This window comes from Marmota marmota, unplaced genomic scaffold, assembly GCF_001458135.2.
Source record: "Marmota marmota marmota unplaced genomic scaffold, marMar, whole genome shotgun sequence".
Classification (NCBI taxonomy): domain Eukaryota; kingdom Metazoa; phylum Chordata; class Mammalia; order Rodentia; family Sciuridae; genus Marmota; species Marmota marmota.
Genome location: NW_026000101.1, coordinates 15,935,620 through 15,949,841, shown reverse-complemented (window position 1 = coordinate 15,949,841; position 14,222 = coordinate 15,935,620). Strand labels below are relative to the sequence as shown.

Sequence of the window (14,222 nt, the reverse complement as noted above, 5' to 3'; positions counted from 1 at the left end):
CAGGGGACAGTGCTCATCCATTGCAGCGCCCTGCCAACCTAGCTGGCAGCTTGCCAAGGGCAGGCCCTACCCCTCTGCCCACTGCACATAGAAGAGTTGAGTGATATGGCACATCATTCTGGACCCATGAATTTGTTTTGACTGGGATTTAATCAGGAGCCATCAAATTCCTCACAATCCCACGTGCTTTGGTTGAAGTTGTCAAAGAGCATCTGCAAATTTTCTAAAAATGAATGAGATAAAATTCTCTTTCTGAACTTAAAAAATTACTTTTATTTTAGGAACCAATAAAATTATGGCAAATATTTACAAATAATTATTTCACATAAAGGTTACATAAAATCAATTCTTCACAAGTAACAGTCACTCATGAAAAGACACACAGATATTGAAACTACGCCAATCTTATTGCATGTTTTTCCAACTAATCTAAAATAAAGGTGTTGCAGTCAACCATTTAACTTAAAATAAAAGCACAAATTCCAGGTTTGACAAGAAAAAAAAAGTTAAAAAATTAAAACAATACCCCACCCCAGTTGCCTCCCAAGTCCCACCCCAACCCCTGCCCTCCTCCCAACAAAAGAAAAATATGTCCAACATCTTTGGCAAATTGGCACTGCTGTAATTACATTCAAATATCATTACACACAAAAGCAACACACGTCACTAAGAAAGAAAAAACCACCAATATTTCAAGTCAGTTATTTTCTACTAGAAAAAAAGAATACAAAACATAACACATTTTAGGAAGCATTTTTTTTTTTCAATCTGTTGGAGAAAGATCATCTCCGACTTTCAAAGGCAATTCAATTTTTTTGTTGGGTTTTTTTTGTACTTTTTTTTTTTTTTAATAAGTAAGCGTCTATGCAGGCATCACAAACTTTGGCGGATACAGTAGATATGTATTTCTTTGATGCTGGAAGGTTGGTCCCTAAGATAAAGTCATCTGTCTCAAAGAATGAAAAGCAAAATCCATGTGTCTTCCTGGCAGAGAGTTCCATTTGCAATGTAATCTGCATTTCTACAAATACTCAAATGTCCAAAGGCCACTAGAGGGTGGAATAACCAGGGCAGCATCTTCCAGCAGGAATCAGGGCCAAACTAGAGTCGGAATTCCATCCTTACCCTATGTGGGAGGCCCAGCAGTTAGGAACGAGAAGTGTGGCCCTGGCAATGCCAGGCCTTCACTGCCTGCTCCCCCATACTGTGCTGGTAACTTGGGGCCAGGGAAAAGGTTTGTCTCTTCCTGAGCCCCAGGACTGGCTGCTGCCAGGTCTGCTCACCTTCTGTGACCAAAGGCAAGGAGAGCAGGCAAGAATTGGCACAAGGAGACTCAGCACTTCTTCTGAGTTTCAAGTACATGTGAGGTCTCGGGGTATGTGCGTGTTTGTGTCCGTGTATGTGCTCTGGTATGCACACCATGGACGGAAGGCCAGATTCCGAGGCTCTGAACTTGGCAGGGTGTTTAAAATAGACTTGGGATTTATTTATTTTCTTTTTAGCTTGATAGCAATTAATTGGCTATTGATTGGTTGGAATGTTCAACTCTCCATTTCCTCAAATACAATAAAATAGTTTCATTAAAATGTATTCATGCTTGAAAATAAGGGAGCCATTAAATGGTTTCCTTTCTGTTCCACTCCAAGGAAAATGCACCGTTTGTAAATCAAAAATCCATCATCCAAAATCACTTGTTCTTAATGGTGCTATTGGAGATGAGAAATGTGGCCATAAGCATGGTAATTTGGTGGACAAGAGTGGCCCAACAGCCATAGCCACAGGGTTGGTGGACCTCAGCAGGTGAGTCTCCAAAATGGCTGAGTCACAGAGGGAGACATAGAACTGCCAATCCCCCCCCCCCATTCTGCTGTTTTATCTGCTTCCCTCCCTGGTTCTGCTCAGAGCTGCAAAAAGCTAAAGGGCAGTGCTGGCCCTCTGTCTCTCCTGCCACAGACCAAGTGCCCATCCTGAGCCAACTGCATTTGAGAAACCATTGAGATACTCCTGGTAAAGAGTATAGCTATGTTTTCTTCTTGTGCTGTTCAGGTGTCTAAGATGTGGGCAAAAGAATATATAGACATACACCCAACTTGGGGATGAACTAAACTGGATCCCCTGGACTGAATGTCTCAAATGGCAGTGACATGATCCTGAGATCCCCTTCAGTACTCAGGGAGTCCAGTAATGGGCCCTCCCTTGGTGCTGAGGAGCTACCAAAGAATGAAAGGAAAACCACAATCTGTTGCTTCCAGTGAGCAGCAGTTTCACAGCCTCATCAGGTGCATGTACATAAGGGACTCACTGCCCTCCTCTGCAGCCAACCTCTAGGGACCTGGCTGCCTGAGTTGACAGTGGGGAAGGGCATATCAACACTGTGGCTCCCCCCATGAATATGCAAGAGGGAATCCTGAGGCCCAGGGACAACAGGGGACAAGGGGCTGAAGGGGCCACCAGAGGTGGGGCAGACTGCAGGCTAGGAGTCACGGCCTGACTGTCTAACTTTCCAATCATGTATTTTGTTACCTTTTAAGAAATGCACTTGCCTCAGACCTCTCCAAGGCCAAAAGAACTAAAAGAATATATTCACCAGGAACACCAGTGTGCGTGCCTGGAAACCATCAGAGGAAGGCTCCAGATGGGTGACAAGGCCAGGGCTGCAGAGTCAGCCTCTCCACAGGGCTGCTGTGGAGCTGATCTAGCCCAGAGTCCTGCAGGATCAGCCCTCTCTACCTGGGCCTGGCCTATCCAAGGGCCTAGATTTTTCTCTACATTCTTGGGATGATATATCTGAAACATAGCTCATTTCCAGCTATCTGTAGGGAGTGCTTGCTTTGTTTTTCAGATTTGCTCCCCATGGCTTAGAGCTATCCTCCAGCAGAAATGTTGTCCACAAGGGGGTGGCTAGAGCCAAGGCTGCCAGAGGCAGGGCAATATTCTGGGGTATGACTCCTCATGAAGGTATTTCATCCATCAGTGCTCTGTGGCCACAGCTGGGGTTCTTTGTTGTATGCGTGAAAGGCTTCAGCAGCATTTAGCTCTCTTTAAGAGCTAAACCACCACCACTCCCATTCACCTCACCCTGCCTTCAAAGCCAGAGCCAAGGATGTGACCAGAAGGGTGAGTTTGCCTATTTCTGCCACCAACTTGCTAGATGACCTGAAGCACATCTCTCACTTCTCTGGGCTCCCACCTTCTCCAAATGTACGATGAAGGTCAGGGAGGTGAGGAAGAAAGGGGGCATTTGACAAAGATTGGGAGGCAAGTTGAGGGCCAATGGGTCAGATTTGGACCACAGATATATTTTTCTCTTGGTTGACAGTGATTTACAAGTTTCCACACTCCTGGGCATCATGGCCCCACCATGCCATGCTGCCTCTTGCCTTGCCTGGGGAATGGGATGACATTGCCTGCCTGGCTGGGAAAGCAGTTAGTTGAGGGCCCTTGAGATTGCCATCTGTGTTTTGGGAGCCTGTGGGAATCCTAAATCCTAGCTCAGGCACTCCTGCATATTGTCACAGTCTGCTCCAAATCAGAAAGAGCAGAGAAAAGTGAAGTAAGGGGACAGCTTATAATACTGGTACCCTGCACCTTGAGAATGGGATCTGGGCCTGCCAGGCATCATGGTGTATCCTTGGACAAGGTCTGACTACCTCTGAGCTCAAGGTGCAGTAGGGAAGGAGCCTGGATGAAATCTCAGAAGCATTGGTGTGAATTTGAGGAAAGACTACAAGTTTCAGTGTTAATGGGAATCAGTGAGACTGACAAGTCCCCTAACCCCAGGGCCCTTCCGGAGGCCAGCCTCCAGGTTCTGCTCTTCCCTCATTGTGGGTCTGGGGGTGTTTCTGGAGGATTGAGAGACAGATGTTTTCGAATCCTATAGTCCCACAACAGGAGCACAACTCTGTAGGGAGAGAATGGGGCCCAGATATCAGAGTTTATTTCATCTCTGTCTTACCTGATGAGCCCCAAATGTCAATCTCCCCATCTGTGAAATGGGCATTAGTCAAGGATTGCAAAGCACCATACAACATCAGATATGAAAGCACTAACCCTAACCAGCACACTTTGGGAAAGGGATGATGAATTTGATATGTTTTCAGATTTCTCTAGGTTGGAGTTAAATGAATGGTATGAAAATGTCCTTTTTCAAAAAGTCAGAGCTGGAACACACAGCTGAAGGCCCATGGAGGAATGCCCCAGGCCTCCTACCGGGATGCTGGTGAAGCCCCAGTCTCAGGATTTCCATTCAGAATTCTCTGGCATCTACTCAATAACTTGTGTCCTTTGAAACTATCCTCTCCAAGCTCCCAGGCAGTTCTGCTGGGCAGCCTGGGAGCTCTGAATCCATGAGAGCAGGTGTGTATGTGAACTTCCGTGTGCATCTGTGTGCTCTTGTGCTTCTGCCTGGCAGCCCAGGAATCATGTGGTTGTCTAATTAATACAAATCCATCTGAGGACTATCAAGGCCTCAGGTAAGAGAGGAAAAGCTTGGAGGGAGCCCCTTACAAGGGCAAGATCAGGAATGGGACAGGGGCAGGGGCTGCTGTGGTGCCACGTGGGCTCTGCAGAGGAATGATGGTACGTGTCTTTAGCAGCTAGTTCAGTGGGGGCTGACTTCTTCCTAAAGACTGAAACCACAAGAAAGGACCAGGACCCAAAGATATGGGTGCATATCATTCCAAGAGAGGAGTGGCTAGGGGCAGAGGCCCAAGAGGCCTATGCCAAGGACCCCAACACCACTTCCTGTGAGGGAGTAGGAGGGAGAAAGGGAGGAGCCAAGTAACATCCTGCTCCACCCTTACCTGGCAGGTGGAGGTTGGGGCCAGTTTGCCTCAGCTCCTGGAGGGGGCTTTGGCTCCAGCCACCTTCTTTCTCTGCCAAACAGTTTCCACAGGGGTGGGTACACCTGCTGTGACTCTCTGGTCTCCACCTCTGGCCAGGTACTGGGTTTCCTTGGTAGTTCTAACAGCCCCAGACACCAGTCTAGAGCAGAAACCTCTCTTGCCATCCTCACTGTCAACTCCTCTCCCAGGAATATGAGATGACAGAAGGGGGTAACAGATCACCATGTGTTAGGGGTCCAGGGTCCAAGTCCCAGCCTTTTTCCACCAGTCACTGCTAGGGAATCCACTTTACTGAGTCTGGGTCTCTTGTATTCTACAAGCCTGTTGGAGTATGGGGGAACAAAACACTTGGGGATGGCCAGAGGAAGTCTTCTCTAACTCTCTGCATGGTCCTGGGTTTCCCCAAGCTGGGCTTCAGTTTCCCCTAGGTAGTCAGACTAGGTCTTTTTCAGGGCCCTTATAATTCCCACCCCCCAGAGTGTTCTTGTTTCCCATTGGATCCAAACATTAGCAGGACTCAGGTATCCATCCCCATATGCTTGCTCAAAAATGGAGGACATGCCCCCAGATGACCCTGTCACAGCCCCAGCTCCCCAGGAGGGAGGATGAGAAGAAGAAAGCAATCAGGCGACCCTGCTGTAACAAGTTAGCCAAGGCTCAGGAAGGAAAAGGCAGCTGGGGCCAGAGGACTCACGGTAAAGCAGAGGTGTAGCCAGGATAAGACCTGCTAGGCCTGATGATCCCAAGTCCAGGCTCTTTCTACCCCAGCTCTCTGCTAACCTGGTGACATATAGACATGAGAGACTGTCATATAAGATGACTAAGCCTGCCATCATGGCTATAATTCAGCCTGGTTTTAGATGGAGGCTCTACCTGGCCATTCTGAGTTGGCAAGAGAGACTGTACAAGGAATTGAGGTTCCAGGTGAAGAGATGGTGGCACTTGGCACCCTCATCTCAAAACCACTCCCAAGTCACACACAAGTTCATCACTGCTTGTTCTGTCCCTCACCCAGGAGGCCTTTCTCTGTCTCCCAAGTTTTCCCAGCTGACTTCCTCTTACCAGCCTGGCCCACAGTAAGTTCCTCAAGCTCCCTCTCTGAGCTCTCATGGCCTTGGCCACAGCTCTGACCATCCCAGCCCTTATATCAACAGGTAGGCCTATGCTTTATGAAGTTAGGTATCTGTTGCCAACCCCATGCCTTTGGGCCCAGCTATATGCTCAGCTCCATGAGGATGGGGAGGTGCTACCCAGAGAGGAGGATCAGAAGTTCTGGCTGACTGCTGTAGATTCTGTGGTCCATGGTGCTGGGAAAGTCCTTGTTGCTAACTGTTGTCTGTCACTGGCAGGCTTGCCCAGAATCCACTTGCTAGGTTCCTGGAGGATGGGTGGGTAAAGTGGCCACAGCAGGTGTCCCAAGTGATTCAAGCCTGGGTGTGCCTCAGAAAACATTCCAATTCCACTCAGCAGTTCCAGTGTCTGAGGGGTCAGGAAAGCCTCAGGCCCCTCCCTGGGGTCTCCAGACCCACCCAGACCTGACATTCAAAGTCCATGACATGATCAATACTCAGATGAACTCTTACTTTAGAACAACAGCTGAAGGCTCTCCCAGTCAGTTCTCTTGGAGTCCTTAGATCTGGAAAAGAGTTGCTCATACTGCAGTGGCCCCAGGGAAATGGAGGCGGGAAACCAGGACATCTCCCCAAAGTGTATTCCTCTTGGGAGACTTCAGGTAGGAGCTTGCAGCCCAACCAGCCCAGTAAGACTCCTAGTCAAGACACTAGAGAAGTAGGAATGAGCAGGGGACTGGAGCCCTGTGGTGGACATTCTCAGTCCTAAGGACAGCTTCAAGCCCACCTGATAGGAGCACTCAAGGCAGAGGGGATACTCTGCAGAGTCAGATTAAAGATGTCCTGTGACACTGTGAGCTCATCATGGGATGGGAAGTCTGCTCATGTGGACCTTCAGGTCCACAGAAAAGCAAAAAGGTGTATATACACGGGTGCTATTGAAGCAACAAGCTATCTTCCCTTCCCAGACCTATGGTGGATAAGATTCACAGAGGTCAGACAGCTGGGGGACTGGCAGGTTGGGCTGGGCTGCAGTTGTCTGGCAAACAGTCTATTGGTTGTCAGAGATCTGGTCACCACTGGGAGAAGCTCACTGATTGACACTTGAAACAGACAAAGGTTCAGAAGTCCAACAGGCCTACCATAGAACTTGGCAGGAAAAGGGGAGGGAAGGAGTTTCAGATGAGTAGGGGCTGGTTGGGGGATGGTCTTGTTGGGGCCCCTCTGGTTGTCTTGGTAGGGAGGCTGGGAGGCTCGCTCTCTCAATGATATGTGTCATAAGTGCTTGGCGCCTGCCTGGCTCCGAGGGTCAGTGACGGTCATAGGCAGTGGCAGCGGTAGGCGGAGCGGCTCCTCGGGCAGCAGCACTGTAATAGTAGGGGGAGCCTGGAAGAGATGAGAGAGAGCACTGAAGTTGGACCTGGGGTCCCCTGTTTATAGTCTGCCCATCTCTCTCCCTTCTGTCCCCTCACCCAGCTGAAGTCACTGTCCCCTCTCACCAAGATCTTCATCTTGATCTGTTTCCTGAAAAGCAAGTCTGATGAGGGCAATAACTACACCCAAGATCTCAAGGCTCCTTGCCACCAAGGGCTGGGCTCAGCCAACAGGGGCCCTGGGCTCTAAACCTGGGCCTCAATTGCCTGCTGTAGTAACTGACATGCTACTGGAACAGTCTTGCCCGTTTGTTTTACCACTGTCTATGGTGGCTTTCCTGCTACTGTGGAAGAACTGAGTAGTTGCAACGGAGACTGTGGCCCACAAAGCTGACAATATGTATTATCTGTTTCATTGTAGAAAAAGTTTGCTGGCCCCTGATCTAGAAAAGCATTCAGGCTTTATCCAATGCTTTGTGATCTAACTCTTGCCAGCTTCTCTGGACTTAACCTCCCACAAGGACTGCCCCTGCCACTCACATTCACATACCACACTCCAGCAGAAAAGAACTGTCTGCAGTGGTCTCAAGTATACCATAATGTGAATGGCAACTGTAGCTGGCTGAGCATTTCCTCTGTTCTTTGCATGTATTATCTCATTTAAATCCAGGGGCAGGTAGTTAACCCACTGATCAGACTCAGGCCTCTGTTCCTTTTCCCATGGTGGCCTCCTGCTTGGAATACCCAGCCTGTGCCCTTTCCTGTCTGTTTAACTTCTATGCCTCCTTCAAATCCCAGTATCCCACTCTCTCTTCTGGGAAGCCCCCTGCCCTGCACTAACACTCCCCAAAAGCCTGGGCCACGCACTACAACTACTTTTTTCTGTACTTCCCCCATTCCAGGGTGGAGAGTTCTGTAAAGGCAGGAGCTGGGTTCTGATCTTTTTGGCGTCTGTCCCCAGTTCCCAGCCTGGAGCCTGGCCAGTTTAGCTGGGGTTTTGGTATAAATGAACAGTAGCACTGAGTGAGCAAACAGTAGTGAAGAACCCCCTCAGCTTCCTTGCCATCCATTCATCCATTCAGGAACTCACTAACTTATTTACTGCTCCTTTCCTGACCCTGTTGGGTGCAGGGCTGGGGAAAAAAATGTTAATCATCAGCCTGACCCAGTCTGATGTTGAGTCAGGAAGAGGATTTGAGCTCTAAGAAAAAAGCTCTAGGGAAACACAACCTGTTCTGGCAAGTCAGCCTCCTGGAGGAAGTGGAGTTGGGCTGGGCTTGGAAGACAGAGTGACTGGGAAAAGACAGAGTGACCTGTAAAAGTGCAGGTGCAGGCCCTTCCTGTGACATCAGGACAGAGCCATGGGGGCCTTCACATCATGCTAGGTTCTTCCCACTGCCTCTGGTCTGCTTTCTTCAGTTCTGCAGTCTGTGTATGGCTTCCAGAAGATCTGCTCTGATCTAAAACTCCTCCCCAGGGGTGAGAGGAGCTGGGGGAATAGGGCATCAGCTGGTCTCATAACCACAAAGTTAGAGCAACTAGGCCAGTCTCCTCTTTTTATAGGTGAGGAAATTGACAGTCACTAAACAAAATCACATGCCCAAAGCCACAGAGCCTCATAAGTGCCAGTTCCTGGCCTGGGATTCAGTCTGTCTTCCCCTATCTCAGGATTCTTTACATAATTCAATAACCCTAATCCTAACCCTACCTTTATTTTAAATATTTTTATGTGGTGCAGAGGACCGAACCCAGTGCCTCACATGTGCTAGGCAAGTACTTTACCACTGAGCCACAACCCCAGCCCTAGCAAGCCTCTTAATTTCCCAGATGAGACAACTCTTATTTATTCTGAAACTCACCCACTCCAATCCAAACCAATCTGGTGATTCTCCTAGATACCATAACTGGGGGCTGAGACCTGGGGTTTGCCAGTGAGGCTCTACCGTATCTTGGCTGTAAAACCTTGAACATGTGACTTTGTTCTTCATCTGTAATAGGGGGTCACAGTGGGGCTATTGTGACCATAAAATAAGGATATGAGAGTACTGTGGATTGTCACTTTTCTAAGCCCTTCATGTCTATTAACTTTTTTTTTTTTTTTTTTGGTACCAGGGATTGAACTCGGGCGCTTAACCACTGAGCTACATCCCCAGCCCTTTTTATATTTTATTTAGAGACAGCCAGGGTCACACTAAATTGTTTAGGGCCTACTAAATTGCTGAGGCTGGCTTTGAACTCATGATGCTCCTGCCTCAGCCTTCTGAGCTCCTGGGATTACAGGTGTGCCACTGTGCCCGGCCATGTCTGTTAACTCTTAATTTCCACAGCAATCCTATCAAGTAAGAACTATTATCGTACTCATTTTATAGATGAGAAAAAGAAGGTTCAGAGAGATTTTAAGAAAGTCATAGAGCTAGTATGTAACCAAAGGAGGTGGCTTGAGAGAGCAGTTTAGCATGCATCGCCTCCACTCTAAACTCAGCTCCCCCTAGCAGATACACTTTTCTCTCCTCCTGCCACTCAAGGAGGCAGCATGGCCTTTAGGGGCAGGACAACAGTGGAAACAGCCTGGGAGGCATGCACACCAATCCCATGCCTAAGAATTCCCAGAGACATATTTCTCTTGCCTGCCCAGCTACCTGGAGACCTGACTCAGATACCTATCTGCCTTCCTCTGCTCCTCCTTCTGTGGGATAGAGACAGCGTCAGGACAGCCTCTTACAGAGTAGCTGCAGTGCCAGCCCTGCATCTCTGCTTGAGGACAAGCCTAGGGGACAGGGGTATGTGTGTGAACAGAGTCTCCCCTGTAGGCCTGGCATGGTACAAGGGCAGAAAAACCACAGAGGGGCTAGGGTTGTGGCTCAGTGGTGGAGTGCTTGCCTAGCATGTGTGAGGCACTGGGTTCGATTCTCAGCACCACATATAAATAAATAAATGCACATTAACAACTAATAATGTATCAAAAGAAACAACAACAGCAACATAGAGGCTGCCTCACGAAGGGGGTGGCAAGGGATAGGAAGTGGATGATAAGGTTCCCAGCAGATTCCTGGCCTGTATTCCAGCTCCCCAGCCAGCCACCTCTGGCCCCCTGCACTGGCTCACCCCCTCCCAGAGCCCGGTATTGGCCAGACCAACTGTCTAGAGCACCTTGTGTGAGAGTTTGCATTTACGGTGAAAAACGAAAACATCACCTCACAAAGCGCTCTGTCTTCCTGGTGCCCATTAGACCTCCATCTAGAATAAACTTGTCCTTTCTTCTGTCATTTTTCCTCTCTAATTCACATTATCATCAATTTACTTCCTGACACAGTCATTCCGGGCTGGCTCCCTCTCTAATCCCTTTACAGCAGCCAAGGCACTCCTATTCTAATCCTAATTGACCGCAGCCGCCCTTTCTCTCCGCCAGCCCTGGCTGCCCCCTGGTCCTTATCAGCCTGGGGGGGACCCACAGGATGGGATGCTGAGTCACAGCTTCCCCCACTGGGCATGCACACAGGGAGGAAAGTTCTCCTAAGAAGGTGGTGCAATGTGTCTTCTGCCTTCATTTGATGGCGTTGAAGGTCCTCACTCGGTGAAGAGGCCTCACTCAACCAGGCTAGCCAAAGTGTAGGCAGCATGTGCCAGGTTCTGAGAGCAAATGGTGGATGGTTGTGAGCATACTTGTGTGTGCCCGCACACGCATGCATGCAGGGGCTCACCTATGCCCACAACTCCTGTTGATTCTGCAGGAGCACCATGGACCACAGGACAGGTTTCCATACCCTTGGCCCCTGGCACATCCCCCACCCTCCTGTCAAAGAAGCCATAAGTCTAGCTTCAGGGCACATGCAAGAAGAGCATCATGTTCAGTGCCTTCCTATAAAGGTCACCACGGTGACTCTCCTCATTTTACACCTGAGCCAACCAACTCCCAGACTGGTTGATGGCCTGACTCAGGTCAATCCTGGGGCCATTGTTTATGCCTGGAGCTGCCCCACAAGCTTTGAACTCCTCCTGTGTTTGCAGTTTCCTTTGCAGAAGACCTGCCTCACTGAGTGCATCCTCCCAGCTTCCCTTGCTGCCTGGGCACAGCATTGCAAACTGGAAAGAGGCTTTTCCAGGCTGTGCGTTATGTGGGCTCTGCCCATGAGCTTCTTGAATGTGACTTTTAATGGAAAGGGAGCAACTTGAGGAAGTGGACTAGAAACTCCATTGGTTGGGAGTGGATGGCAAAGAGCCCCAGCTTTGGGTGCGAGCAGGGCAGAGCTTGTGATGCTTAAGATGGGGCACCCTGAGAAAGATGCAGCAGAGAGCAAGTGGCTATGGGGGTACCAACCAGCAGCATGGGAATGTTTGCAATAGAAAAGCCCTGGTAGGGTGGCTGGGTATGTTCCTGGTTGTGAGTCCCATGCCTACCCCCCATGATTCTTGGAGCCCCTAATGTTCCTTAATCTGTTTTTTCCCCTTAAACCAGAATTTGTAACACAAGTCTGACAGATACAGATACTAAAATAGACCATTCCCCTCATCACATACAATCTTTGAGTGCTGAAAACTCTCAGGCCTGTTTCTACATAGGAATGAGGTCTATTTCCAAGCTGTAATATTCTGACTGAATTAGGGACAATCGGAAAACTGCATCATATATTGCCTCTGAATACAGGCTCTGGAGTCAGTGGAGTCCTCATTCTGCCACTTGCATGCTGTGACCTCGTGTGAATTAACTCTTCTGAGCCTCACTCTCCTCATCTGATGATAATATGTTTTCCATAGCATTGCTGAAAGAACCAAATGAGATAACCCAAATGACGGGTTTTGCCCAGTGCTGGATACATTAGCAAGTTCTCATTTAGATGAATGGAGGGTTTTTTAAAAATATTTTTGTAGTTGTAGATGGATATAATACCTTCATTTTATTTATTTTTTTGTGGTACTGAGGATTGAAGCCAGTGCCTCATACATGATAGGCAAATGCTCTGCCACTGAGCTACAAGCCCAGCGCAATAAATGGGGTTTTGATTCCTCTTCCTCTTCCTCACGCTGTCTCCAGCCCCCCGAATGGCCCTGAGCACCTCCCAGCACAGACACGCCTGCCAAAAGCTCCCTCATTCCCCCAGTGAACTCTCTGGGACAGAGCCTTCATCTTCCCCAAATCAGGGACTAACAACTAGGGCTGTGACCTCGATTTCTCCCCAGTTGGAACAGCAAAAGCCTCAGAAGTGGTGCAGCCACCCGCTTTGGTTCCTTGGACACCTAGCCAGCAGCCCATGTAGTCAGTTGCCAGCTTCTCATCCTGGCATTCAAGGTCCCCCATTTGTGCACACTCCACAGACCACCCCACCTGCAACCCCATCCTTTTGTCACACCTGCCTCAGCAGTTTTGTCCTCACTTCTCTACCTCTTGAATTTCCAGGCAAAAAAAATAAAGTCCACTGCCAACCTACAGGATGCAAAATCAGAAAAAGGTGCCCCTTCTGGGCAGGACTTTGTGTCCTACGTGGGTTGGATCTCAGCCTCCATGTGTCCCCCTAGGCAGGCAAAAATGGAAGCCCTGGGTCAATGTGACCTCCTTGGAGTCAAAGCCTCATCAGAAGGAGCCACTGCTCCATACTGTTGCCCAGGCCTCCTTTGAGCCATTCCCTGTTGTCTCTTAGAACTGGGACCAGGGCTCTGTCTGAGGGAGATTTCTAGGGAGGGACTTCTTGGCACAGGACTCACCCACTTGCCTCCACCCTTGCTAGAAGACACTGGGTCAGGGAGACCAGAGCTGGCCCATACCTTCTGGTCCTTGAGATGGACAACTGGTCAGCTCAGAGAAAACCATCAGGTAAGTGAGACCCTTGTTCAATACTTAGAAATGATTTTGACCAAATCAAAAAACAAGTCTGAGATCAATCTGCAGATTCAGGTCCTCAGGGAAACTATAGTTAGTAAGAAGCTCACAGGCTTCTCTGAGATTGGGATTCTCCCCTGCACAGAGACCCGCAGCACTAATTGGCAATGTGCCTCATTTCATCCACAGTTATGCATGACATGCCAAAATGCTTTGGGCAGCCCAAGGCCCCAAGGACATGGAATGCTGGTAGCAAGAGCGAGGTAGTGTCTGTGCTGTCTGTCTGTCCTAATCACTAAACCAGGTTTGGGAGGGGATCAAGGCTAAGACTTCAGGACTTCCTTCACAGACCTATGCTTTATCAACTTGAGTTTGAAGACCTCAGGTTATTGCTTTTCTGATGAAGTCTATGTTTCTCAGTCCTGAAATAATTAAGGATCCAGGGAATTAACAGGCTCTCACTTAAAAAGGCCTTGTTAAGCTGGACAGACAGACCAGAGTGGTCTCAGAGGGCCCATGTCTGACCTTTTGCTCCTTCAAGTGGAAAATTCTCAGCTGACCTTGGGGAGGGTCAGTGTTGCTGCCTGCAGGCTCCAACCACAGGTGGAAAGTGACATCTATAACCCAGGGTCTCCGCTTTAGAGTTCCTCAAGTTCCAGTTGGCACTCACCAGCTGGTTTTATGTAAGTTTATGTCAGCAAAACAAAAGACTCTTACTTTTGAGGGCTGAGTTAGTCCTGCTTGATCTTAGAGGAACCCTAAAACATTGATGATGTTCACAATCAGACTGGCACCAGTCTTGGACAATCTGCCAATTTGAAGTTTGGGCAGGAGTTGAGTACTAGCTGAGCTCTGCCTGGCAGGCCTTCAGCCATAAAACAGCAAGCTTCCAAAGGAACTGGCACTGCTGCCATCCATGGCAGACATCACCAATCCATCAGTGGGCCTTAGCAAGACAGTTCTCCAGGAAGCCACCACTGATCTATCCAACTTTATATCTTTACTACCTCTTATTTAGAGAGTTCTCACCATATTTTAATGGCTCTTAAGAAATACAAGTTCCTCATGGGCAGGGAATTTTCCTACCTTCTTTCTCCCTCAGTGTCTTTTTATTCTCTTC

The 14,222-nt window shown here is 48.7% G+C and overlaps 1 protein-coding gene across 4 annotated transcripts in view; it reads right to left on the bottom strand.

The window, feature by feature from the left end:
• Nucleotides 1-249: 249 nt before the first annotated feature.
• Pax5 (paired box 5) overlaps nt 250-14,222 on the bottom strand; it is a 193,244-nt gene continuing 179,271 nt past the window's right edge. For all 4 annotated transcript variants that reach the window (XM_048783361.1, XM_048783364.1, XM_048783362.1 and 1 more), the window contains one exon: nt 250-7,300. In XM_048783361.1, coding sequence (XP_048639318.1) covers nt 7,224-7,300 — 77 coding nt within the window. In that variant the 3' untranslated portion in view covers nt 250-7,223. The remainder of the gene's footprint in view (nt 7,301-14,222) is intronic.